This window comes from Saimiri boliviensis, chromosome 7 (genome assembly GCF_048565385.1).
Source record: "Saimiri boliviensis isolate mSaiBol1 chromosome 7, mSaiBol1.pri, whole genome shotgun sequence".
Taxonomy (NCBI): Eukaryota; Metazoa; Chordata; class Mammalia; order Primates; family Cebidae; genus Saimiri; species Saimiri boliviensis.
In genome coordinates, this window is record NC_133455.1 from 123,283,929 (window position 1) to 123,310,661 (window position 26,733).

A 26,733-nucleotide genomic window follows, 5' to 3' on the forward strand; every position below is an offset into this window, starting at 1 on the left:
TCTCTCTCGTCAAGTTAAAAGGCCATTTTGATCAACGAGAGTAGTTAGGACTTGCATGGCTGCCAGAGCCTGGTGTGCCATTCATCTGGGCTTCTCCAGGTCAAAGTCATAACATCCCTCACTGCTCCTTATTGGATTTACCTTCACCCCCTTTCATTGGTCCTATTGACTGCACCTAGGTCCCTTAAATTCTCCTCACTCCAAAACAAAAATTGAGCACTGCCGTCCTAGCCCTGACCCCAGACAAGGTGACAGTCCATTGCATGAGAGATGCTGGCAAGGGGGTGCTTGTCTAGTGACTCTATGTGCAGTTCAAAATGTGATGTCTTTGTCAGGTGAATAGATTACGAGACCCATTTCCCCACAATTCATCAACAGAAACCTGGAGGGCTTATGTTTCCAGACCGGGCAGCTTTGTACGTGGTAGCGATTGAAGACAGACAGTACAAGGACTTCAAAATCCACTGTAAGTCCCCTCTTGCTTCTCTGGCAGACTTCCACTCCACAGCTTGGGTAGGAGGCACTCCAGTGGGCCCAAAATGAGCAGGCAGTGACATGAACACCATTGTTGTCCTGGGGAGGAGCCTACCTGGGGCCCTTCCTGGAGTCTTCTCTCTAGATATTTCTATCTAGTCCCAAGGATGAGAGGTCTACAGAGAGAAAATAAGCCATTTGGCTGTATAAGGGAAGTGTCCTGGGGTGAAAGGATGAATGCAATGTGAATTAAAAACTGAACTGAGGCAGCAGAAGCTGAGTTTTTGCAGAGAAGGCAGGGCAAGTAGCTTGAAATCTGTCAGTTCTCCCAAAAGCCCCCCACAGGTGTCCGAAGTGGCAGGTCTCTAGCCAGGCCAATTATTTTGCATCCTGCCTTCATTCCACTCAAACTTATCTAAATCATATTGATTCTTCTTCACATCCAAATACATATTCTTTGAGGTTCCTTTGAGGAATAGACAGCAGAAGGGGTGGGAAGGAGTGGAGATTTTGCTTTGAACAATCAAACAAAAGGCAGGTGTGCATGAGGCAGGGGCTCCTACCTAAACGTGTGTTCTTTATGCCTTATCAGCTCAGAGTGTGTGGTTCTCCTAGAACAAGAAAGCCAAAAAACCTCTCCCATGTTTTACCTGGTCTGAAAGGGCTGTTATCCTATTTCTCATAAAGGGTAACACTTCTCTGTGACACAGGCCTGATATTTAATGAGATTATACCAAACATGTTTTTGTAAAGTTGAACATGGCTGTGTCTCCTCAACCAGAATCAAATACAACAAATGAGCAAAGAATCCCTCAAACAGGCAAGCACCCTCAAATCCAAATTAAAGCAAGAGGCAGAAGCTCCAACCTAACCATCAGACTGGGCACATCTGGGGTTCCTGCCTCAAAAAGGTGGTCCATTTCTACTTGGCAAGATGACTGTGGAGGGGTTCACAGACTGACTAAAATAAATGCCTCCTTCCGCAAGGGGCTAAGACTCTGTCCACAGTTTAGCAAATGGAAGCTCCATGGATTTAAACAATTGCCATCTGATTGTTGTTAGTGGCGCCGATGAGAACTCGGCTGGACTCTGCTATGGAATGTGTGTATTTGTGTGGGTTCATGCCCTTCTGGAAATATAAAATCAAAGTGTGAAGTTCAGAGCTAGGTTCAGAAGACAAAAGTGGGACAGCTGTTTGAAGCTCTGTGCCCTGGAAACCCTCTCTGGTTGCTGTCTGCCTCCAGCCAATCTGGTGTGATTTCTACTATTTGACCTCCTGGGGGAAGGAGGCAAAATACCAAATGAGGACAGTGAGAGGTAGGGGGGCCCAGGTTAACTGCTTTGCAGGCCGCCAGCCCTGGGTCTAAATCTTGGCTTTGTCATTTCCTAACTGTGTAACCTTGAGCAAATTATCTAATATCTTTGAGCCTCAGTTAAGGGATAATCTTCTCAATCCCACAGACTTGTCATGAGGATTAAGTCAGATGACGCATATTAAAGGACATGCCAGTTCTTGGTCCTATAACGGGACTAGATGGGATCTAGTCTCTGACTGTATAGCTAAGCCCCTTTCTGCCCCAGGCTCTGACAAGTGAGCCTGACTGCCAAGTCCCTGGTGGCTCGGAATCTAGGACAGATGTACTCTCATAGAAGATTGCAGACACAACTCAACAGTGTGTGTTGATCAAATGCATGTATAAATAGGACACATTTTGCCCTGGAGCTGCATTTTGGAGTTCTTGCTGTGCAATTGTACTGAATAGTGTTTGGAGGAGGAAAACTTCTAGATACATTCTTCTCTCTCACGTTCACTTACGTATTTATTGAGCTCCAACCCAAGGCACCTCTTTAAGAAACTTCCTCACGGTTTCCCCAACAGAGAAACCTGTGTTTGGGAATCTCTGCAGGAATGCGCATTGCAATGAGCCAACCTGGGGCCAGGAGATACTCCGAAGGCACCGGCCCCAGACTGGAGACCATGTGATTTATTTCTTTGATTCTCAGTGCAGTGTTCATAGCTTCTGGAAAAGGGAAAAAATCTGAAAGTCAACCCCATTTTTTCTTGTGCCTGCTCTAGAGTCTCTGTGAAAAATACCCCAATCTCCTCCCCACCCCAAAAGAATACTAATAAACAGATACTTTAAATTTATTGAAAATACTGTTTTCTATTTACATTTTTTAAATAATCTATTTTTTTTAGTAAAGGAAGCAAGCCCATTTAGACATTCATTTCAAATAAATGGAGATTTTTGTTACTGTGGGTTCTAAATCAGAAGTAAAGCATCAAGGTTACTGGTTGCTGAGGCAACAATTGTCAGCAATTTTCCATAGGCTCAAGAACCAGCTAAGAAGGAAAAATTTTGAAGTGAGGCAGGAGAGTGAGACATCCTCAGCCCGTTTCAGAAAGTAAATTGTTAGAGGGAAACCTTTCTTTTCTTTCCTCTCCTTTCCTTTCCCCCCCCCTCTCTTCTCCTCCTTCTCAACCACACGCAGCAACATGGGAGTGCAAGAATGAGTGCAATGTAGAACCTGTCCTCCGTTTGCTCACCAATGAATACGGACCACACAGAGAAAGACAGATGTCTGGCATATACTAAGCTCACAATACATAATTTTGTTGAATGAATGAATGAATAAATGAATAAGGGAATAACAGTAAACCAGCAGAGGGATGTGCAAGGTATAGTATTTAACTTTTTTTTTTTTTTTTTTTTTTGAGACGGAGTTTCGCTCTTGTTACCCAGGCTGGAGTGCAATGGCGCGATCTCGGCTCACTGCAACCTCCGCCTCCTGGGCTCAGGCAATTCTCCTGCCTCAGCCTCCTGAGTAGCTGGGATTACAGGTACACGCCACCACGCCCAGCTAGTTTTTTGTATTTTTTAGTAGAGACGGGGTTTCACCATGTTGACCAGGATGGTCTCGATCTCTTGACCTCGTGATCCACCCGCCTCGGCCTCCCAAAGTGCTGGGATTACAGGCTTGAGCCACCGCGCCCGGCCAGTATTTAACTTTTAAAGAGAAGCAATCATTTTACAAACATTTTCTACTATAAAGGTGATTCACAGAATTTTAAAAACGGAAGGAAACTTGGTGGATATTTTATTCAGTTTCATGCACAATACATGAATTGCACCCAGTGCCTGAATGTATACCCTGCTGAGAATGAGAGAGATGGGCACCAGTTTCTTGGCTGATGAGAAGACTGAAAGAAAGACCTCATGCAGAGGTGGCAGGGCTTATAGCTTCATGATTGAAGTGCAGCCCGCTTGGATGGCTCAGCTGCTGTCTGTGGGCTTCACTTCCACTCATGACACCCAGAGTTTCCTCTGGCTCTAGCCCATTTTATGCAAGGATTCCACTTTGTTCCCGAGAGTCTAAAATATGTCAATCTATTGTAAACGCTTTCCCTTCTGCACAGAGGAGAATCTGTAAGCAGCATCTGGTGGCCCTTGTTATATTTTCCTCTGACCTCATTCTGAGGCAGTCCCCTTAGCCTCATCAGGGAAACTCAAATGGTTGGGGCCGGGGTGTGAGGGAGATTGTAGCCATAGCTCCCTCCAATCAGAAGTCACGTTTCTCCCCTGGTACTTAATTTATTTTTCCTCAGGCTGCTTTGAGATTTCTCTCTTTATTGATTTTCTGTAGTCTGGCTCTGATGCGTCCAGGTGTGTTTTTCTTTTTATTTATCCTGCTTGGGGGTCATATGGAATTCTTGGATCTGTGGATTGATTGTTTCACTCGTTTAGAAAAATTTCAACCAGTGTCTCTACAAATATTTTTTTCTGCCTGATTCTCTTTCTCCCCTTCTTCAGGAGCTCCCATTATATGAGATATTGTTTGCTATTGTCCCATGGAGCTTGGAGCCTCTATTTTTTTTTCACTCTTTTTTCTCTTTGTGTTTAAGTTTGGATCATTTTTATTGCCCTGTTTTCAACTTTATTGATTATTTCCTGATATATTCATTCTGTTAACAAGTTCATTTTTAAAAATCTTCTTTTCTTACATCATTATTTTAATTTCTAGCATTTCCATTGGCTTTTTAAAAAAGTTTCTGTCTTACTAATGAAATTCTCCATTCATTCACGCACGTCGTCCACATTTTCCACTAGCTTCTTTAACATGCTTAGTATAGATACTCTAAAATCTTGTTGGATAATTCTAACATCTGAGCATCTCCAAGTTTGGTTCTATGACTTTTGCTCTTATGATGATAGGTCACATTTTTTTCTTTTTTCATGTGTCTTATAATTTTTCATTAATGCCAGACATTGCACATAAAGGACCAGTAGAGACAGGTGAATCACATCTATACCCAGAAAACAGTGCTGGCTCTGCCGGGCTGTTAGAATGAGGGTGTGAGTCAGTCTAGTCTGTAGTAATAGTAGGTTTGGGCTTTGTCGTTGCTTTAATTACATATGCCATAGTACAGTCCTTTTCAGGAGTCTGTTTTCATCCGCTAACAAAAGCACCGCAGGTCTCTCTGATTTCTAGATAATAATCATATTTTGTGATGACCAAAAGCTCTTACCTCACATACACTTATTTAGCAAACAATATGCAATTGCAACAAATAATTAATATGCTTGATTTCTATCCTGCTCCATCTCTGCTCCATTTCTGGTAAAAAGGGTTAGTGGGAAATAAATGGCCAGTAGAGAGGAGAAAAAAATCTAACGTCTTGGGTGATCTGTGCTCTGAATGATTGAAGGTGGGGCAGCCCAGCTGAGGAAATAAGACCTGAATTAACCCATATAAAGGTAAATAAAACACCAGCTATTGCAGAACGGTGCAGGCGTTAAATGTTTGGGAATGAATCTCAATTCAAGTAGCATTATCTGTGGGCCTGTTCTGCGCCAAATGCTGTACTATGGGTGCTGAGGATACAGGAGAGGTGGTGTGGTCAGGAGCGTTTAGAGAAGGCTTCCCAAAGGCCGTGAGACATTAGGATCACCATTTTGGGATTTGAAGACACTAAATAGCATGTACCCCAAAGGTTTCCAAACTGGTTGAAACTGTCTGTATAGATTTGTAAAACTCCAGCTCCCTAGGTCTCAAATCTGGAGATTCTGATTCAGTAAGTCTGGTGTGGGCCCAGGAGTCTGCATTTTAAAAACGGTTCCAAGTGATTCTAGAACTCAGAGCCACTGAACCAAAATCCTTATTTTATAAGTAAGCCCAGAGAAAAGGATTGATCTGCACATGGCCACACAGCTTGCATGGCAGCAAAGCCAGAACTCAAACCACATAATGATAACCGCTGTTATGTATCAAGTGCTTTCTGTGTGCCAGGCACTGTCTTAGGCACTTTACGTATATTATCACATTTAATCCTCATAACAATCTTGTGGGATCACCGTCATTATCATTTCCATTTTAAAGAATGCTTAGAAACCAAGGCTCAGAAAGGTTACATTCTTGCTTAAGATTACCCAGCAAATAAATGGCAGAGCTCAGATTTAAACTCCAAAGGCTAGGCATTTAACCATTACACACATTGACTCTCAAGCTTTTGTCTAGCAGTAGCAGCGAACTTGGACTCCAGGCAGGGTCCAGAGAGGAAAGAGCAGGAGCACAGCTGCAAGTCTCTTGAGGAAGACCCAGAAGGCAACGTGTTTTAGTGTGTCTGTTTTATCTGGGGAGAGGGTGGATAGCTGCTTCCACATTCTAGAGGGGAGTCTTCTCTGAAACCTGCCCTGCTGCGAAATAAGCAGCCTCCTCCCCCGAAAGTAGGTTTTAATTGGGAGTTTGGCACAGCCTCAGGTGGTTTAATGGGATACAATGGGCGTCTTATTCTCAAACCAGAATTTCATAAGCACTCATCCTCTGGGATTACTTTCTCTGCCTTCTTTTCCCAAGAAAGAAGTTCTTTGTGTGCCTTAGAAAAGAAACAGAGTCAAAGAAACGGTCAGCTGTCACTGACCGTTCACACCTCCTGCTGCACACACCCACTCTCCTAAACACACACGGGGACATACATTCCCTAAGGTCCCGTCTGTTTGCTGAATGTTTTAAAATAAAATCTAATCCTGTAAGATTTTAGAGAAAAGCATTTCTACTTCAAGGCATTTTGAAACCCATCTGAAAAAATAGATGAATGAGATTCAGGTGCCCAGAAACTAAAGAGTCTGCTAAAGGTCATCCTCTCTGCACTGCAGGGAGAGAAAACTTGCATTCCTGGCTGCTGTCACAGCTGGGCCATGGCAGGTGAGGGATCTGGGGACAGGCTGGGCTTCAGTCTTTGTCCTACTGTTTCCCTGATGTGTGATCACAGGCCAGTTATTATGTGTGAGCCAGATGCCAACTTCTCCCAGCCACAGTTTTCTCATCTGTAGCATAAAATGGGGTTGCCGGGTAGATTAAATGAAGAGTCTGGCCTGGACTGAATGATCAATCAATGATAGCAATTATTGGCAGGGCATGGTGACTCATGACTGTAATCCCAGCACTTTGGGAGGCCGAGACGGGAGGATCACCTGAGGTCAGGAGTTCGAGACCAGCCTGGCCAACATGGTAAAACCTCGTCTCTACTAAAAATACAAAACTTAGCTGGGCACGGTGCCAAGCACCTGTAGTCCCAGCTACCTGGGAGACTGAGGCAGGAAAATTGCTTGAACCCAGCAGGCAGAGGTTGCAGTTAGCTGAGATTGGGCCACTGCACTCCAGCCTGGGCAGTGGAGTCCAACTCTGTCTCAAGAAAAAAAAAAAAAGATAGCAATTATTAACATATTTAAGGGTGATCTTGAACTGGTTACTCAATATGCTGTGTAACCATCAGACTTGAACTAATTTCTCACCAACCCTTAAATCTTTCTTCCTGCCAAACAAAGTATCTTATGAGTAGCCCAAAGAGGACAAGGAGCATGGTTGAGAGGGTTTGTGTTCCACTTGGGGGTAATTTATAACGAGTAGATCCTTAGTGAGTGCATCTTTGCATATGAGGAGGGCAAAGATGCTCCTGGACCCATCCAGGTGAGAAAACTGAGGTCCAGAGAGGTTAGGTCATTTGTACAAAGGCTGACTAATAAGTGGTGGGATTTAAACTAGTCACTTTCACTTCAAGAGCCCATTATTCTCTGTGCTGCATTAAAGCTTCACTGGATGGGGACAGGAAAAGGGAGACAGACGGGTCTTCTAGGTGTGGAGAACAGCTTGAGCCAGCGTAAGAATGGGAACATAGAAGGCAGGTAAGGGAGTTCATAGGAGATGCTGCCGGGTTGGGGAGGGGTCAGGAAGGAAGGGTCAGCTAGCCTGGGTTCTAGTCATTGCCTTGCTGCACTGTAGCTGTGGGAGCTTGGAGCAGTGTCCCAGCCTCTCTGAGCTCTAGGTTACCTAAGGACAAAGTGGGACGTACCTTTTCCAGAGGTAGAAATGGGAAATGGGAGTGAGCATTTGGCACGTTGCAAAGTGCCCCCAGTTGAGCAGTTTTGCCTCTATTTCCACGCAGGGAACGCCAGCTGCCACCCAGCCCTCAGGCACTCTGAGCTCTAGGACTCAGGAGGGTCAGGTGAGCTTCTGGGGGTCCTGTGACTGCCTTCACGTCTTGCTCTGCTCCCACAGGGTGGGAGAATGTCTATGGCTTTGACATGACCTGCATCCGGGACGTGGCCATGAAGGAGCCTCTGGTGGACATCGTGGATCCAAAGCAAGTGGTGACCAATGCCTGTTTAATTAAGGTCTGGACACTCACCCGGGGCGGAGCTGGGTGTGCTGGGAGCCCCACTGTGCCACCCTGGAGTCCAGGCAGCACCGGCTCCTGCACAGCCCCACCTGGTGAGGCAAGGCCACCTTGGCCAGAGCCTGCGGTGCTCCGTAAGCACAAGTCAAAAGCTGGCAGTCTGCCTGGACATAGCCACTGAGAGAGTGGGTCCATGGTGGCACGGATGAGGGAGGGGCCCAGCACAGGGGCCCTGGTGGCGTGTGGGAGGGTGGGGGTGCAGGGAGGGGAAGGGCATCGGAGGACAGGACACCTGGAGGAGGAGAGCGTGCTCAGGTTTGGGGCTGTTGGTCCATTCAGAGGTAGACATCTCTCTTAGGAAGGAAATCCCGGACCTCAATATGCTGTGTCAATATCATCATGCTTCGGCCTCCAAGCACACCTCCGCCCTGGTAGCCTGCCAGATAGAGCTTCCAGCTGCCCCTTCCTGAGCATCCTTGTTTGTACCTGCTCTAAACCAAGCTTGTCCAACCCACGCCCTCTGGGCCACATGCGGTCCAGGATGACATTGAATGCAACCCAACACAAACTCGTAAACTTAAACATTATGAGACTTTTTTGTAATTTTTTTTTAGCTCATTAGCTATTAGTGTAGTTTATGTGTGACCCAAGACAATTCTTTTTCTTCCAATGTGATCCAGGGTAGCCAAAAGATTAGACACCCCTGTTCTAAACACCTTTTCCCAAGGCTTCCTTATGAAGTGCAGAGGAAGAACAGTGGCCAGCATCTTTGCCACACCAATCCCTAGTACATTCTTATTATTAAAAATTCAAACATGTCCAGTTAGACAGAGTAAAGGTGAAAGGTGCCCCCGCCTCCTCCAGCCCCATCCTCCTCCAGAGGAAACCACTGTTCACAGGCTGGGTTACCTCTTCTATTCCTTTTTGTATGCATTTGCATTATATATGCTAGGATATTATGTTGAACAATATACAACTGTTGATATTTGACTGTTTCTTAAAATAAAGAGAGACATGAGTTTCACACGGTTCAAGCCAATTTTTTTTTTTTTTTTTCCTGAGACAGGATCTCACTTTATCACCCAGACTGAAGTGCAGTGGTATGATCACAGCTCACTGTTTCATGTAGCTCAAGATATTTGCTGTTGCTTTTGTTGTTGTTTTGAGACAGGGTCTTTCTCTGTTACCCAGGTTGAAGTGCAGTGGTGTGATCATGGCTCACTGCAGCCTACTGAGGCTCCGGTGATCCTCCTACCTTAGCCTCCTGAGTAGCTGGAACTACAGCTGCGTGCCACCAGGCATGGCTAATTTTTTTTTTTTTTTATATATATATAGTGATGGGGTTTGGCCAGGCTGGTCTCAAACTCCTGGGCTTAAGTGATCCACCCGCTTGGCTTACCAAGGGCTGGGATGACAGGCACATGCCAGCACACCTGGCTCAGGCTAATTTTTAAATTTACAAATCAGCCCACTTGACTCTCATCTTGCTAATACGCTGGCCTACTATGCTCCTGCACGCATCATTCTTTTTCGGAAAGTATCAGGGCAGGCGACTGGAATATTTACAGCAGGATGAAGGGAGAGGAGTTCAGGGCTACCGAGAATCAGGGGAAGTTTTGGAAAAATGGATCCAACTGCTGCTTTGCCCACATGAGAACTATCCTTTGTCCCTGGACACAAGCCTTGCTAGGAAGAACTGCACCTGTTGGGATGGAGTATCACTGCAGCCTTTAGGAGGGACCTCGCAGGGCAAATAAAACTAGAATGGACCTCATCAGATCCATCAGATGCCCCTCTCTTCAGTAACATCCTGCCTGAGAGGTGTGGCTTTGAATCTAAGCCTCAGACTCTCCATTCACAGGGCCTCACTACTTCATTCAGCCTTTTCTGGATCCAGGTAGGATTCATTGTGAACAAATATGTTCTTTTGTTTCTTCCTACCAATTCTTCTGTCCTCTGTCCCTCAAGCCTCTTCCTCCTTGGCATTCCAAACAAGAACAAGGAAAGTATGCCCCCAGCAAGAAGCTCAGCCGAAGTGCAAGGCACTTCTGCAAACGTAGAATAGGCAGACATCTACTGGTGCACCTTAATTGCCAAAATGACATGTGGCAGTGATACGTGACATGAGGCCTCTGCATGTAATGGCCTCAGCTTGGGGATAAAATTCTTTCCATGTTCTTAGACCCCAGATCGCTTTCTGACCCTGACCCTGCCTCTACCTGGATGTGTGGCCACTGCTCTTCTGTTTGCATTGCTGGATACATCAGTGACCCGCCTGGCTCTCTCCACTCCCCAGGCAAAAATGGGCAGGAGCCTTTCACCTGGTTAGACCTGAGCGTATCCAGAGGCAACACAGCCAAGGAGCGGCTGGAGGGGCGTGTGTCCCGCACACTCCTTATGAAAACTCTGGGGGCTCTGGGGGTTGTGTCTCAGGACTCACAATCTGTGATGGTTTCCTGCCCCATGCTGGCCCCTTTCTTCCTCCGTCTTCCTGAGAAGGATGACGATTGTCTGTGTTCTCTTCTGCTTACAGGAGAGCCCTTCCACCAGCTCTTTCCTGCTAATGTGCTAAGCAACGTCTTGCAGAGCCTGTTGGGAAAACACTTGCCCTTCTTCACACACTTAATTGCTATTTTCATTGCTATTAACATTGCAGAGGGTGACACTTTATTATAATTAAGACTCTATTTTGACCAGACTTCTGTTCAGAGACATCCATTTGTTACATTATTTAGTGGTGGGGATGGCAGCGGCCAGGGGCACTTCTGAGTAATTTATGCTGGCGGAGCCCTCTGCATCAAGCGGGTCACCTGAGGCCAAGTCAGTGGGTCTCTCTGAGGTCTCAGAGCTGCTGTTTCTGCTGCAGAAAAGAGGAAGCCTCCTAGCCAAGGGGGCTGGGCTCTGGGGAGTCGGGGTAACTGAGGTTGATCTGTAGACTTGGCTGATCTGTAGACTTCGGTTGGGGGTTGGGGGACCTGAGCCTAGAGGACTTTGTGTCTTTGAAGCCTCGCTAGAAAGACAAAGATCTGTGAGGATCCCATCCTCACAGATGGCCTGGACCCCCACTCCAAAAGACCACCTGCCTCTGTTGTTGCCATTATAATACGTGGCTTCAGTACTTTTGGTCTTGAAGGCTTTTGTTCCATCAGAGGCCTCCATTAAGATGCAAATGTCTGAGAGATCTATTGAACACTGTCAGCCACAAGAGTTGATAGCTGACATTCGGTTGATGGACATCTGAGAGCAAGATCCTTGAGAGGTTTAGAGGTGGAATTCCTGCTAGATGGGGTGAGGGGTGTGTGTGTGTGTGTGTGTGTGTGTGCACGTGCATGCTGAAAGTGGTGAAGAAGCAAGGGTAGTGATAGGAGAAAGTACCCACGTCTACAATGTAAGTCATAGGAGTCATTGAAGGTTATAGGTCCAGAGAGTGACACAGTCTGGATGAACCTTAGTTATGAAAGGGGCCTGGCCAAAGAAGTAAGTCTTCAAGCAGGGAGACCTGTTCTGAGAAGATGATTGATGAGTCAACACACATTTCTGTGGATGAAGTGCTGCTGTGCACTGAGGTTACACAGGACAATGAGGTGTAGCTTCTGCCACTGAAGGGCTCCAGTGTACTGGCCAGGGCAAAGGCAAAAGGTGGTGAGGCTGCTGAGATGAGCCAGAAGTGAGATCAGAAGGTACTACACAGGCGACAGAGGGAACCAAGAAAGAAAGATACCAGGGACCTTGGAAAGGGCCTGGAGCCTCGCAGATCAGCCCTGACTTGGTGGAAAAGTCAGTGAGGGGGGACACTCTCATGCCATTAACAAAAATACAGGAAACCAGGCTTGTCCTAAGAGTTTTTGAGCTGGAGGAAACCTGTGGACACCATATGGCTGTGGCTGGGAAGAATAATGAGCATTATGAAGGCTGACAGATACTCAGTCTAAAACTGGTTCCTAGATTTGAGCAACGGCCTGCACTAACAGGTGACGTGTAATGAAGGACCCCTAGCCTTGAGGGATGTGGTGGAGGAAGGGGTTGGCAGACCTAATGCAGGCTGAGCCAGTAGTGTGCTGTTTGGGAACACAGCCTGCTAGAAGTATGTGCCAAGGAAAGGAAGTGGAGGACCTGATACGGTCAGGGTAACACTCAGTTTTGCAAGTGGCAGGACCCATGCAGAGGAGAATGGCCAGGGTGACGAGGGGGTCAGACATCATGACTTGTGAGGAATGAATAGAAAGCCAGAGATAGCTTATATTGGAGAAGAAAAGGTTTAAGGGACCTGTGTGAGTTGGAACAGACATTTGGCTTCTTCTGCAGGTGGAAGTTACAGAGGGACAAGTATGGACTTTCTTCATTAGTTTTGAAGAAGGATCTAAAGAATGGAGATGTCAGGACATGAACTGAGCTTCCTGGCAGATAGTGAATTCTCCATCCCTAGAGGTGTTCAGCAAGCACTGGATGGGTGTTCAGCAAGCACTAGATGGCTGATCAGCAAGCACTTGATGGGTGATCAGCAAGCACTGGATAGGTGTTCAGCAAGCACTAGATGGTTAATCAGCGAGCACTGGATGGGTGATCAGCAAGCACTAGATGGGTGTTCAGCAAGCACTGGATGGGTGATCAGCAAGCACTAGATGGGTGTTCAGCAAGCACTGGATGGGTGATCAGCAAGCACTAGATGGGTGATCAGCAAGCACTAGATGGGTGCTCAGCAAGCACTGGATGGGTGATCAGCAAGCACTAGATGGGTGTTCAGCAAGCACTGGATGGGTGTTCAGCAAGCACTAGATGGGTATTCAGCAAGCACTAGATGGCTAATCAGCAAGCACTTGATGGGTGATCAGCAAGCACTTGATGGGTGATCAACAACCACTAGATGGGTGTTCAGCAAGCACTAAATGGGTGATCAGCAAGCACTAGATGGATGATCAGCAAGCACTAGATGGGTGTTCAGCAAGCACTGGATGGGTGATCAGCAAGCACTAGATGGGTGTTCAGCAAGCACTGGATGGGTGATCAGCAAGCACTAGATGGGTGATCAGCAAGCACTAGATGGGTGCTCAGCAAGCACTGGATGGGTGATCAGCAAGCACTAGATGGGTGTTCAGCAAGCACTGGATGGGTGTTCAGCAAGCACTAGATGGGTGATCAGCAAGCACTAGATGGATGATCAGCAAGCACTAGATGGGTGTTCAGCAAGCACTACATGGCCACTAGAGAGGAGGATCTTGCCTGGATAAAAGGCTCATTTTAAGAAGATGGGCTTTATAATCCCATCAAATTCTGTGTGCTTGACCAGGGCTCATCATTCAATTAGTTCTTGTTCCCCATCTTTGGGCTCTAGAAACACAGCGTAACTGGCATTTGAATGTGACCTCACCAAGGGCCTCCCACATTCCCCTAAACCTGCAACCTCACCTTCTTCCCAGTCAACAGTCAGAGAGCTTCCGCTTTCACAGAGGATGTCATGGCCGCACAGCACAGATCGCAGCGGGACTCTGATCTGATTGGTTCCCTCGACCACTTTTTCTTCCCTCCACTTCAGTGGAGTCAGGACTTCTCTTTGAAGGGCGCAAGCCACTTTGCATCTGTTTTTCCTTTATTTATCCTAGAAATACATTGAGGCAAAAGCCATTTCTACAGTGTCACTTCATTGCTTTGCTGGTCTTGTTTTCCTACCCTCCAGCCCCTCTCCTAATTCCTCCTAACAGTTCCGTCTTCTGGTTCTCAGGAGGTCCCTGTGGAACCATCCAGGCACACAGATGGCCTTCTGGTTCTCACAGAGTTTTCAGGACAGAGATCCTTGCCATGCAAACCTGACCAATGGGAAGTTCTTCCCTGGGCCTCACTAGAATCTGTCAGGATGCCTCTTGGGCTCTGGTAGGTTCGCCCTGCTTCCCAGGGCCAGCAAGCAGCAGGCCAGGATTCTTCACATACAAAAGAACAGCACAGTGCGGACCTCTTTCAATGCCAGCTGCTCCCCATGCAAGATTGATTTGCAGCCACTTTCCAGTTGAAATTGTTAGCGTTATTAGTTCTTCATGTTCCACATTCCCCAGCCAGAACTGAAAATTCTCACTTCTTATTTCCCCCTTTTATTTATTTTTGAAAACAGTCCAGCTTTGTTATAAATGGCCAGCAGAACTTTCCTAAGCTCAGTCTGTGACTTTGTGGGCCCAGGTCCTTACTCCTAATGTCATCCTTGATGCCTCCTATTGCTGGGAACCTGAGTATCAAAAAATTGGGGAAGGAGTGGTCTGGTGCATCCACATCACTGGAGGGCTTGATAAAACACAGATTGCTATTTTGATGCAGCAGGCCAGCTCCCCTCAGAATTTTCCCCCAGGTACTCTTGATGCTGATCTTTCAGGGACCACATTTTAAGAGCGATGGATGAAGCAATGCCTGGGTGGACCACTCAAGGCTGCTGACAGGTGAAGGGACGTATTATCTGATTAACCCTCCTGCTCTCTCCCTTCCCCATCATCCCCCTACAGCCCCAAATCCCAGCAGATTTACCTTTGGAATTCTGCTCCCCTCAGGTTTTGATTCCAATCCATATGCACCATTGCTTGAGTATACCCCACCCTTGAAAGGATGGAGGAGGTGATTGGAGGGTGGTGGGGAGCCTGGGAAATCACCTCAAGAATAATGATATCCCTTAGAGAGCCAGCAGACCACAGTCCGTCATAGAACAAGGCTGCTGACCAGAACCCAGACCTGGTGGGGGCAATAAGTTCCCGGCATTCTCTCTTCTCTGGGCTGCAGGAGGTGGACATTTACACAGTGAAGACGGAAGAGCTATCGTTCACATCTGCATTCTGCCTGCAGATACAGCGCAATGACTACGTCCACGCCCTGGTCACCTATTTTAATATTGAATTTACCAAGTGCCACAAGAAAATGGGGTTTTCCACAGGTGAGCTGTTTACTGCTTCCCAGAGCCTCCTCCCTCTCCCATGCTCTTCCAAGTCTTTGTGGGGTGACCAGGGCTGGCCTTGACTTGGGGAGAAGGGGCTGGGTGTTAGCTGGACGACACTCATCAGCCCTCCCCATCCATGGAGGAACCATGCATGCCTACATGTATGCTGTCCAAGGGGAAGCTAAATAATGCCGTGGTTGTTACAGCCCAAGTTGAGAGTGTGTTGGACGAGGGCGAGGCAGGAGGTAGGGCTCATGGAGGGGCCTGAGACCCTTCAAATGCATATTTGTTCAGTAGCATTTTCTGAGCACCTTCTGTGTGTGTGTGTTTGCGAGGGGGGTAGGGGGATTATGGTTGGAGTTGAATAAGCCCTGTCTGCACTGCCCTGCCTCTGTGCAGGACACAGCCTGTCTCACAGCAGCCTGCACACTGGTCCCCTTCCCTTCTCCCTTACTTTCACACCAACCTATCCTTCATTAAATCGCTGATGGTGTTCCCCCAGGATCACTCCACTCCCAAATCCCAGCCCTGCTTCCGAGGTGCCTCACTGTCTGCAGTAGATTAACCTGGCAAATGGGGATCCCATGGCCTGGGCCTGGCCCACTCTCCAGGCTCATTCCTCACCACCATCCTTGGCCGAGCTGGGTCCCATCGCTGCTACCCCACGGATGGCCCAGCTACGCCGAGCTCCTTGCTGACTTCTAAACTCAGTGAGGCCTCTTTGTTCTCTGTGCCGTGGCTTCTGCACACACCAGCCCTCGCCCTTTCTGGTGTGCCCTGGAGGCAAGAAGGGCCTTTGTCAGAGGCTCTCATCATCCTCTCTCCTCCTGCATCAGTCTGCGAGGGTGGCCATAACAAAGTACCCTGGCTTGGGGGCTAAACCACACATGCAGTTCTGGAGGCTGGAAGTCCAAGGGCGAGGTGTTGGCAGGGTGGCTTTCTGGTGAGGAGCTCCTCTTGCCTTGTAGATGGCCACCTTGTCGCTATGTCCTCACATGGTCTTTCCTCTGTGCTCATGAGCCCTTGGTGGCCCTACGCGCGTCCTAATTGCCTCTTCTAAGCACAGCAGTCAGGTTGGATGAAATTAATCACCTCTTTCAAAGCCCTTTTCTCCAGTTACGGTTACATTCTCAGGTACTGGGGATTAGGACTTCAACATGAATTTGAGGGAGGGAGGGTCGCCCAATTCAGGTGGTAATACCACCCCTGCCCCATCTCTTCACCTGGTTTTCTGTCTCAGCTCAGGGGTTACCTGATCCCTGCCTTCCCTTTGGGTGAAGGTTCGGTGTCCTCAGGGCTCCCTAACATCCCATGCATGTGCCTGTCATGGTGATATTTCAAGTGATACACAGGAAGAAACCAGGACAAAGGGGTATAAAGAGTCAAACAAAACATTCGAACCCCCAACCCATTCCACCCCCACTCTTCCGAGGTAAATACTGTTATTAATGACTTCTCTTGTATCATTCTCCCAAATTTCAGGGGGTACACAAGCACATACATATCCACAGACACCTCTGTTTTTGGCTTTTTATTTTGAAATAATTGTAGACTCATAGGAAGTTGTAAAAATAGTACACCGAGTTGCGTGAACCTTTTCCCTGCTGCCCCACTGAGGGGGTCTTATGTAAGCATAGTACAATGTCAAAACTGCACCTTTTAAAAAAAAACTTAGCTTGATCCTACCCTCCACACTGCCCGCGGCTACCTTTTCTTTCTTTAACAAGCTTATCTTGGTGATACCCTCATAGCCTCACAGAGATACCTAGTTTCTTTTTTTAAACAGCCACACAGGCCATGCCATTATGTATTCAGCTTTCTCGCTCTGTCTTGCAACCGTCTGTCTCCTGCATGAGTAGGGAATTACATCTCAGTGATCTCTGCATTCCTGGCTTCTAAAGCACACTTCTAAACAAATCGCTGTTGAAGAAGCGTAGGATGATAGGACCCCTGCCCTCGGGAATGTGTTCCTATTGAGTCTTCTTGGGAATTGGGAGCATGGCATCAGGGGGTGAGTAGGTAAATAATTGTGTGTCTAGTACGGGGAGTGGGGAGGTGAGTTCTACCAGAAGTCGAGGACATGATTCTTTGCTTCCAGAAGCCATGATGACAATGATGCTTTTTTTTTTTTTTTTTTTTTTTCTCAGAGACAAGGTCTCACTCTGTCTCCCAGGCTGGAGTGCAGTGGTGCAATCATAGCTTGCTGCAGCCTTGACCTCCTAGGCTCAAGCAATCCTCTTGCCTCAGCCACCCATGTAGCTGGGACTACAGGCACATGTCACCAGGCCTGGCTAATTTTTAACATTTTGTAGAGATGGGGTCTTCCTTCATTGCCCAGGCTGGTCTCAATGATTCTCTTTTACCTATGGAAAGAGAGGGCAAGAAACAAATCTCTTCAAAGAAAGGCTTCTCCCAGACCCAGTGCCTCCTGAGTACTGAGAGGGATTCTTCTGGTCTCTGTCAGCCAGGCAGTGCTGGTGCTTTCCTGCCCTGGGTGATTGTCAGCTGCTGCCCTCCTCACAGGGCCAGTGCAGTTCCTCCCAGTGGGCAGGAGCAGCCAGGACAGGGGAGGCAGGTTTTGCTTTGATCTTGAAGGATTGGGAAGACTGTGCCTAGCAATAGTGAGAGTGGGGTAGTGAGGGAGCTGGGGAGGAGTCTTCTTGGGGACAGTGGCCGTGATTGGAAGCTGGAGATGAAGTCGTCACAGGAGCTGGTTCTGCCTACTCCATCCCCAGAATGATTAATCCAGGGCCTGCCCTGCTGTAGGTGATGAGAAAATCAGTGGACAAGGATACTCTGGAAAAAAAAAATTCTAAGTTTCCAAAGCCCAGGCTCCAGCCCTGCAGCTCTCAGCCAGGGTTTTATTTTCCTTGAGATGATCTAATAATATTTCCAGTCCCCAAGGTCAAGCAGACAGCCTTCTGGACCCTGTCTAGAGTTGGCTCCCTGGCTCTGTGGTGGCAGGGATGACATTCTTCATGGCCCCATGTGGAGGAGCCTGGGTTAAGCTCACATCCACAATCAAGACATCAGCTCTGGGCTACCTGAAAGATGGTAGGATTTGCCTTGAGTGCTGAAGGCTCTAACCCAGTGACTTTCCTCCCTAGTCTTTGGTCACACCCCCACCGCAATCCCACGTGGTTCAAAGATCATGGATCTAAACCCAGCTGTGAGCCTGCTCCTCTGTCTTTTTGCAATTATAGTGTTATACCTCCTCCGTTTTGCACAGAATTCCACAAACCTAGGTTCTGAAAGGCATTTGGAGGTCCCAGTCTCCAGTTTGCTATGCAAAACTTCTTTAAAGAAGTGGTTTTCAAAGTGTGGTCCCTGGACGGGTAACATCAGTATCACCTGGGACATTGTTAGAATTGCAAATTATTGGACCTCACCTTGGACCTACTGAATCAGAAACTCTGGGGGTGGGGACCAACAGTCTGTATGTTAACAAGACCTTCAACTGATTGCATTGAGGACCACTGCCTCTGTGCAAGACTGCCCTGAACCAGAAGGCTGAGAATTTGACCAGTGTTGACTTTCTTCTGGAAAGGCTATTCCGTCTCCTCACTCAGGCATACCCTCAGGTCTCACGAAGACTCTGCTTTCTGGCTGACTTAAATCCCTTTTCTTGGCACATGCCCATACGGCGAGCATGAGGGCTGGGGGAATAATTTGTTGAGTTGCTTTCTCAGCCACCTTCGTATGTCAGCGTGGGGCTAGCAGGTAGCAAACTTCTTTCCCAGTTCATGTGGGTTAGCAGTGGGGTATACTCAGACCGTGTATACTCTGACAACTGACAGAGTCACCCTTTCTGTTTTTATGGATCTCAGATCCACAGACTTAGATGAATCCTAATTCTTGGCTCATGACGTATGTCATTATTAGACCATGTATGGTTCACTTTTTGCTAACTTATATATTAATATATGTTAATTATCATGTTAATAATTATGTCATTAATCAAAATACTTAATTAAATTTAATTAATCATTGGTTTATTTAATTATTAATTTAATTAATGATTAATGTTATGTTAATAATTATGTTAATAACATAAATATTATGTTAATATAATGAATATCTGTGAACTCACCATGTAACTCAGTAACTAGAATATAAATTAATTTCTATTAATTAGAATGTAAATAGTAACTATAATAAAATAATAAATCTAATAAAATCAATCAATAAATACTAGTAAATAAACAAATTTATTAGTATTACTATTAGAAGGTACTACATTAGTTAATGTTAGAAATAAATATAAATTGTTCATTTAAATATAAATATTAACTAGAAAGACAATGGTAATAACTGTAATATGATTATAATTAAGTGTAAGTAAATGAATGCATATTTGCATTAATTTGCTTGCACTTACTAATTCGAGCCATGCCCTGACTCAATGACTGAAATGCCACCAACACCCCTGCATCTTCCTGGACGCTTCACCCCATCCCACCTCCTGTATCACCTCTAGACCAACATTACCCTGAATTTTGTGATCCGCATCCCCTTGCTATTTCTGAAAAGTTTTATCACATGGATGCGTGTGCCTAAACAAGGTATTCTTGGTCTCAGCTGTTTTTTGGACTTGATGCGAAGTGTAGCCTGCTGTGTGTGACCCCTCCTTATTAACCCCCAACTGAGTTTTCTGTCTCAACCCAGCAGTTGAGAAACACATCCCTTACCGCACAGCCTGAAAAATGATCCCTTCTAATGGCTCTGACGTCCCTGCAGCTCCAGGCAGAAGCTGTTGCAAATAGGCACAGACACCCAGGGTTCCATGCTGTGGCAGCCACTGGGCGTGGCAGCCCCTCCTCAATACATCCTCAGTGGGGTGGGGGTAGAAGTGGGAACTGGGGCCCCTGGGGCTACTGTGTAATCCAGGAAAACCAGGTAGTGGGTGGAAGGGCAGGAGCCCCAGAAGAAGCAAGCCTGTGTGCAAGCCCTAGTTTTTCCAGATAGGGTGGGGCAGGGGAAGGGAAAGCCTTGCTCCCTGACAAGAACTCTAGATGTTGTCCATAACCTTTTGTTGAGTGCTCACGCTTGTACCCAGTGACGTTCTGGATATTTTCCAGGACATTCTCTACCACTAGCAAGGCGGCACACCTTTGCAGACCAGAGCCATAGTTGATAGACAAATAAAATCATATACACTGTAATGACCAAAGAATTGCCTGATACAATGGCCTAGGAAGTCCCTAACATGGGCCTAATATGTTTCAGGTAGGGTGGCCATGTAACTTACCTTTCCATTAAGGACATGTCTGCAGGTGCAGGGGAGAGCTGGTAATTATTACGCCAGGAAAACAGGTGCAAACTGGATCTGTCCTGGGCAGAACAGGAGTTTTGGTCACCCTTAGTATATGATGCTTTCCCCTCCTCATCTCATTTCATCCTCACAATACCTCAGGAGATAAATATTGTGACCCATATTCTGCAGATGTAGAAAAGGAGCCCCTGGTCACAGAACAAGTCAGTGGTGAAGCGGAGACTGGACACTGGGCCTACCATCACCTAATTAAACGTCTTTCCCACTTTACCCTCTCAAAAGAGATCAGGAGATGCCCAGCGACTCAGCCATGGCTGTGTGTCTACATTGCCTGCCCTTCCACGGCTCCCAGAATTACTGACTTCAAATCTCTTGGAATAGAATCAAAACATTGACTTTTACTAAGTTTCTCCTAGACACTTTGATGGAGAAGTAGAATTGGGAAATGGATGTTCTTAACCCTTTGATGTTGACATCAAGGAAAAAAAATCATCTTCCTCCAACTCAAAGCTGGCATGTTTTGGGGACTACCGCAGACCGATGGCTGGCAATTCTGGGCCAGGAAGTCTCTGGGGGTCTCATAAGGCATCGGATTAGGTGACAGAAGGAGGCTATTTGAATTCCCTTGCCTGAAGGCCTTTAGGAACAGGAGAGAGACACCTGTCTGAGCTGGTGTAGGTGGAAGTGGGGGCGAGAGAGCTGTCAGTCATACACTGACAGTCTCCACACAAAACCAGGCACTATCTTTTGACTATTTAGAGGTAGTTGGCAGAGAAGGTTGTTGGGAGCAGGTGGACTTTGTCTGCAGACAGCAGCGTGCCCTGGCAGCCAGAAGGCTGGATGTGTTTGGGAACCCAGGCAGGGTCTGAAAGGCGCAGACTCAACGTTCATGATCCTCCTTCCCTTCCAAATGTGCAGGCTGCGCTTGCTTCCCATGACCTCAAGTTTGCATCGATTTCCCAAACGCACGCATAGAGGGCTGCTTGAGCCTCTCTCCAAACCACTGACATTTGATCAAGCTGGTTCGTTGCGAAGGGCAGAGAAGGACAGACTCTTCAGTACCGTTAAAATAGACTTTGGGGTTTTGAAAGATCTTAGAGGTCACCTGGTCTGAGTCAGTGCATGATAAAGCCCCAGTCGGTGCTGTGTGCACACCTGCCAGGGTGGACCTCAGGTGGCTCATATGATTGTGGGACAGCTCTAATTCTTCTTGGTTAATTAAAAGTCTGCCTTCTAATGATTCCTAGCTCTGCCTTTGTTCTGCCCCCAAAGTCATAAGGCCACATGTAAGTCTTTCCATGTGACAGCTCTTGAAGTGTTTTGAAGACTCTTATCTCATCCCCAAGTCTTCTCATTTTTATGATTGGTTCAAAAAAAAAAAAAAAAAAAGAGGAAATCCTGGTAGAGGAATGCAACAGCCCAAACAAAAAGGAACTTCCTATAATAAAACTGGTTTGTGTACAATCTGTAGATTCCAAAGGCCCCCAGTGTAATTAGACACGTATGAGTACGTTGAAGCATCACAGACGCTTGCTCTTCAGGTTCTTATCATTATTCATTTATTCCATACTTGTAGATCTACCAAGCACCAAGGCAGGCACTAAAGAAGCAAGGCTTGCCCGGTCCCTGCCCTCATGGAGCTTGCAGTCCATGGAGGATGCAGACAAGTAGGGGTGGAGGGAAGGCATTTATCTTGTGTGGCAGACACTGCAATAACAGAAGCTCAGGGTGCCATGGGAGCCCTCAATCAAGGTGTCAGGCAAGGCTTCCCAGAGGAAGGATGAGGAAGAGAGAGGCTGGAGAGGAGGGAGGGGGAGAGTTTCAGAGACCACTGCTGGCAAGGACCATGGCCTATGAGGCAGGACCCGTCACATTTAGCTGGAGAATGTGTCCTGTGCTGAGAGGGAAGGGAAGAGACTCAGTGGCGAATACAGGGGAGGTGCAAGTGTTACTGTGGCTTTGAGTCATGCAGGATGTGTGAGCTGTGGGCCAGTGTTAGGGCTGTGCTCATTTCTTTCTGATTCAGTTAGGAAGACACACCTGAAACCCTACAGCAGGCCTGAGTCAAGGTGCTAGGTATAGTTCCCCCTGCACAGAGAATCAGGCAATGAAATCATTTTTTTTGGGGGGGGGAGCGGGGACAAGAGTCTCACTCTGATGCCCAGGCTGGAGTGCAGTGGTATAGTCATAGCTCACTGCAACCTTGAATTCTCAGGCTCAATTGATCCTCCTGCCTCAGCCTCCCGAGTAGCTGGGACCACAGATGTGTGCTCCCACATTTGGCGAGTTTTCTCATTATGTTGCCGAGGCTGGTCTTGAACTTCTGGGCTCAAGCAGTCCTCCTGCCTCGGCCTCCTGAGTAGCTGGGATTACAGCTGTGAGCCACTACGTGTGCCCATCAGGGAAAGCTGTTTGTAAGATTGAGGAGCAAGTACCTGCCTTATCAGTGGATCTGGGGAAACTGGCTTAGCTGTGGTGTTTGCATGAATGATGTCATTCAAGGAGGGATGGGGGGCCTACTCTACAAATCTCTTCCCCACACTGTCTGAAGATCTTCCCTCTGTTGAACTGATTAAAAACAGCAGTATTTTCAGATGCATTTACATTGATGCGTTTAGTTGGTGACAGGGCGTTCATCATCCATCCCTTGGTGTGAACTTGTAGTATCAGGTTGTCTGTTGATCCCCAGCTAAGATCAGCCATCAGCACTGAGGGGAGGAGAGGCCACTGGGCTGAGTGGGAGTTCTGGTAGGGGTGCAGAGCCAGGCTACAAGGGCTATGCCCCTGACCCAACAAGATGCTGGGGCGGGTGGTTTCCGTGAGTCGCCAGGGAAGCCCAGCAACTTCTGTGCAGGGTCCCAACCTCAGCCCTTTGGAGACATCTTCCCTGACTCTTTCTTCCCACCTCCCCTGTTCTTTCACCCTCAGCCCCTGACGCTCCCTACACCCACTGGAAGCAGACTGTCTTCTACTTGGAAGATTACCTCACTGTCCGGAGGGGGGAGGAAATCTACGGGACCATATCCATGAAGCCAAATGCCAAAAATGTGGTAAGTGCCAAGGCCACCTGTGTCACAGAGGGGGAGCAGAGACACAGGGGAGAAGGGACCCACGGAGCGGGCTTGCTAGGACCCAGTTACTGGGGTTCTTAAGTGTCTCCTGCACAGTCCCTCAGTAAGAGGGAGGCAGTCAGTAGCCACATGTGGACGTGACTAGGCCTAACTGAGGGACTCAGGCTTGACCTCTCAAAACTCAGCAAGTAGAAGTTTTCCCTGGGTCCGATTCTGGACTGTCTCAGCTTGGAAGACAGCTTCTAACTCTTCCTGTGAGGGGCTTTCAAATCAATCGGTCCTCCGTCATTTAGCATGAGCTGGGCCAGGAGACAAGCTCCTGGTGGCCTGCAGGATATTTGGCACGCATTTCTTCCACTGGCTTGGTGGCAGGGAGACCGGCTGGCTCTTTCTTAGCAGTCCCGGCTGTGGGCATGTGTGCTAAAGGGGTCTGCAGAATGCTCTGAGGGTCACCTTACAGAACACTCAACTACCCCAATCGCTTTACTCCCAGGGCGAACTCAGAGGGAACTTTTTAAATTAAAGCCGGGGCCAGGCGCGGTGGCTCAAGCCTGTAATCCCAGCACTTTGGGAGGCCGAGGCGGGTGGATCATGAGGTCGAGAGATCCAGACCATTCTGGTCAACATGGTGAAACCCCGTCTCTACTAAAAATACAAAAAATTAGCTGGGCATGGTGGTGCGTGCCTGTAATCCCAGCTACTCAGGAGGCTGAGGCAGGAGAATTGCCTGAACCCAGGAGGCGGAGGTTGCGGTGAGCCGAGATCGCGCCATTGCACTCCAGCCTGGGTAACAAGCGCGAAACTCCGTCTCGAAAAAAAAAAAAAAAAAAAAAAAAAATTAAAGCCGGAAGGATTTAGCGAGAAATGGAAGAACTTCCGGCGACGACAAGGAGGCAGCAGAACGGATTCCTGCACGCTCTTCAGGGGAACCCTTTAGCCAGAAAGCCTTAAGACACTGGTGCCACCCATCCCTGTGGTGCCAGGAGCAGGCGGTGCCAGGGAGTGGGGCTGTGGCTTCGTACCCAGATGGCTGCCTGACCCTTCGCTCTCTCTTTGCCTTGCAGCGAGACCTCGATTTCACAGTAGACTTGGATTTTAAGGGACAGCTGTGTGAAACATCCGTATCTAATGACTACAAAATGCGTTAGCATACGTGGGAAGCTGCAGAGAGCAACGAGCAAAGGAACTCTCGCCTCGATCTGCCGTGCCGTCCCAAAGAATACCGTTTGCAGGACTACACACTTGAAAACCAGAGTTTTCAACTCTGCCTTGAAGATTGGTGAACTCCCCAGGGCTCCTGTGGGCTCCGCCACTGGACAGAAGGCCTCCAGCTCCTCCGCTCTGCCCTGGGAGCCCTTCATGAAGGCTTTGCGTTGCCAGCAAAGAGCGACCTCGCGAGCTGTGGCTGGGCCCCGAGGGTGGAAACGTATTCGCGTCTCCCTGTCTCCTCCTTAACTGTGACTCTCCGGGTCTTCTGAGTTTTGCATGCTGCGGGTGTCTAGGACAGATTGCTTCCACTAGAACCTGGAGACATAGCATCTTTGATAGCATAAGCCAGATTATCTGTGTGTGCGGTGGTGTGTGTGTGCGTGCACGTGTGAGTGTGAGCAGCATAGTCCATATTTACCCACAAATACCTGTATATGCATGCATATACAACCAAGTGGGTATACTTAGGTGTTCACTCAGAGGGGCGTGTGCGTGTGTGCGTGCGCGTGTGCCTAGAATATATATTACTCTCAGAGGAGATTCTGTTGCTTTCGAATAGGAATTTGTTTTGTGATTAGTTCGCCCCTTCCCCACCCTTTACCAGATGTTAAGCAGCTATGAAACATTCTCTGTACTAGCTCTGGTCTCCTTTTGACTGGACTGTGGCTCTGAACCCTGAGCATAGTACCACAGACTCCGTGGGCGCTCAATAAACACACATGAGAACGAAGTGGTGGGATGGCTGGTTTCCTGGTGCTCTGAAGTAGGAGGGCTGGGGGAAGCCAGAGGAGAGGCCATCATGGAGTGGAGACTCAAGCGCAGCAGCACTTACGTGGGTTCACATTTGCTCCCCAGCAGGGAAGTCAGGGCTGGTCTAAGAGCTTATCTCCCATGAACTCTCAGGGGTCCTGCCTTAGAGGGTGAGAAGAAGGTCACGGAGCTGGGGTGGGGGACGGGAGCTAACCAAGAGTGTGCCAGGATGGAAGGCCGTGCATAGCTTGGAGACCTGTCAGGATAGACCCATTAGCCTTGGTCCAGCCGTGGTATCAGTGGAATCTGTGAAGGACAGAAATACAGTGTACTTTTCAGGGCATGGTGGAATGTTTTGACTTGGTTTGGTCTTGAGTTATTCTTTAGCTTCCAAGACCATGATTCTCATCGATGTCACCTCCCTGGGAAGAGACATTCCAGGGGCAGGAAGGAAGAGGAGGCCATTTAGAAATGATGGGTGAAGCTGATGGGACCCAGGAATGGGGAAGATGCAGGGGAGACCGCGGGCCTGGCTTTGCACGGGTCGGGTGTGCTGGATAATGATAACTGAATCCAATAGCAGTGGCCTCTGCACTTCTATAACCTTCTGAGGTCCATGGACTTGCCAATTCCATGAAGCCTTGGAAGTTACACGCAGAGGCCTTACTCCAGCCATTTGATAACTGAGGTGAGCTGGGCCCAGATCTCGAGTTCCAGTTTAACGTGCCCTCCCCTGCCCTGCACTGAGTCTTCCAAGCTTCAGGCCTAGAGGCTAAGACTCTCTTTGTATCTAGAGGCAAACACAGTGAAAATTATTTCATGGTTTTTGTGTACACGTATCTGGCAAGAAATAGAGGAACAAGAGGAGACAGAAGTAAGTGTGTTAGAGGAGAGAGGAGGTTGAAGGAGGACATGGGAGTGGGGGCTCCCTTAGGAGGTATTCGAGCAGAGCCCAGGAGTGGGTTTCCATTGCGGTGAGAGTCAGGGTCCCCTGGATTCTGCCTAATGAACTGGTCTAGCCTTGGGCAGGGAGCCCATCCAACCTGGTGTAGGATCCCACCCATGGTCAAGCAGCAAAATCCCACATTGCCAGGAGCCCAGTGGAGCGATCAAGATGCTAGCCCTTCTGGGAGCTCCAAGCATTTGGGGCCTGCAGGCATCCCTGACACCCCAGGACCTGGGGATGCCGCTGGGGCAGGAGGCTGGGGGAGGACCAGGGTGAGAAAAGGCTTAGCAACCTTTTGGGCCTCTTTGGCTATCAGAGGAGAAGAGGGTCATCCCAGGGGCCTACCCCACAGCCATCCCCTTCTTTAGCCTTCTGGAGTGGGATAGCCCTTGGGCTGCCCCACCATCAGCCCTCCCTGCCCCTGGG

The 26,733-nt window shown here is 48.0% G+C and overlaps 1 protein-coding gene across 2 annotated transcripts in view; it reads left to right on the forward strand.

The window, feature by feature from the left end:
* The window catches only part of PRMT8 (protein arginine methyltransferase 8), a 95,458-nt gene extending 70,117 nt beyond the window's left edge, over nucleotides 1-25,341 (forward strand). The window contains exons 6-10 of one of the 2 annotated variants that reach the window (XM_003942191.3): nucleotides 379-466; nucleotides 8,032-8,147; nucleotides 14,906-15,056; nucleotides 23,260-23,381; nucleotides 24,467-25,341. In XM_003942191.3, the coding sequence (XP_003942240.1) occupies nucleotides 379-466; nucleotides 8,032-8,147; nucleotides 14,906-15,056; nucleotides 23,260-23,381; nucleotides 24,467-24,550 (561 nt within the window). In that variant the 3' untranslated portion in view covers nucleotides 24,551-25,341. The remainder of the gene's footprint in view (nucleotides 1-378; nucleotides 467-8,031; nucleotides 8,148-14,905; nucleotides 15,057-23,259; nucleotides 23,382-24,466) is intronic. The other variant, XM_010330036.3, reaches the window with a different exon arrangement.
* Nucleotides 25,342-26,733: the final 1,392 nt, after the last annotated feature.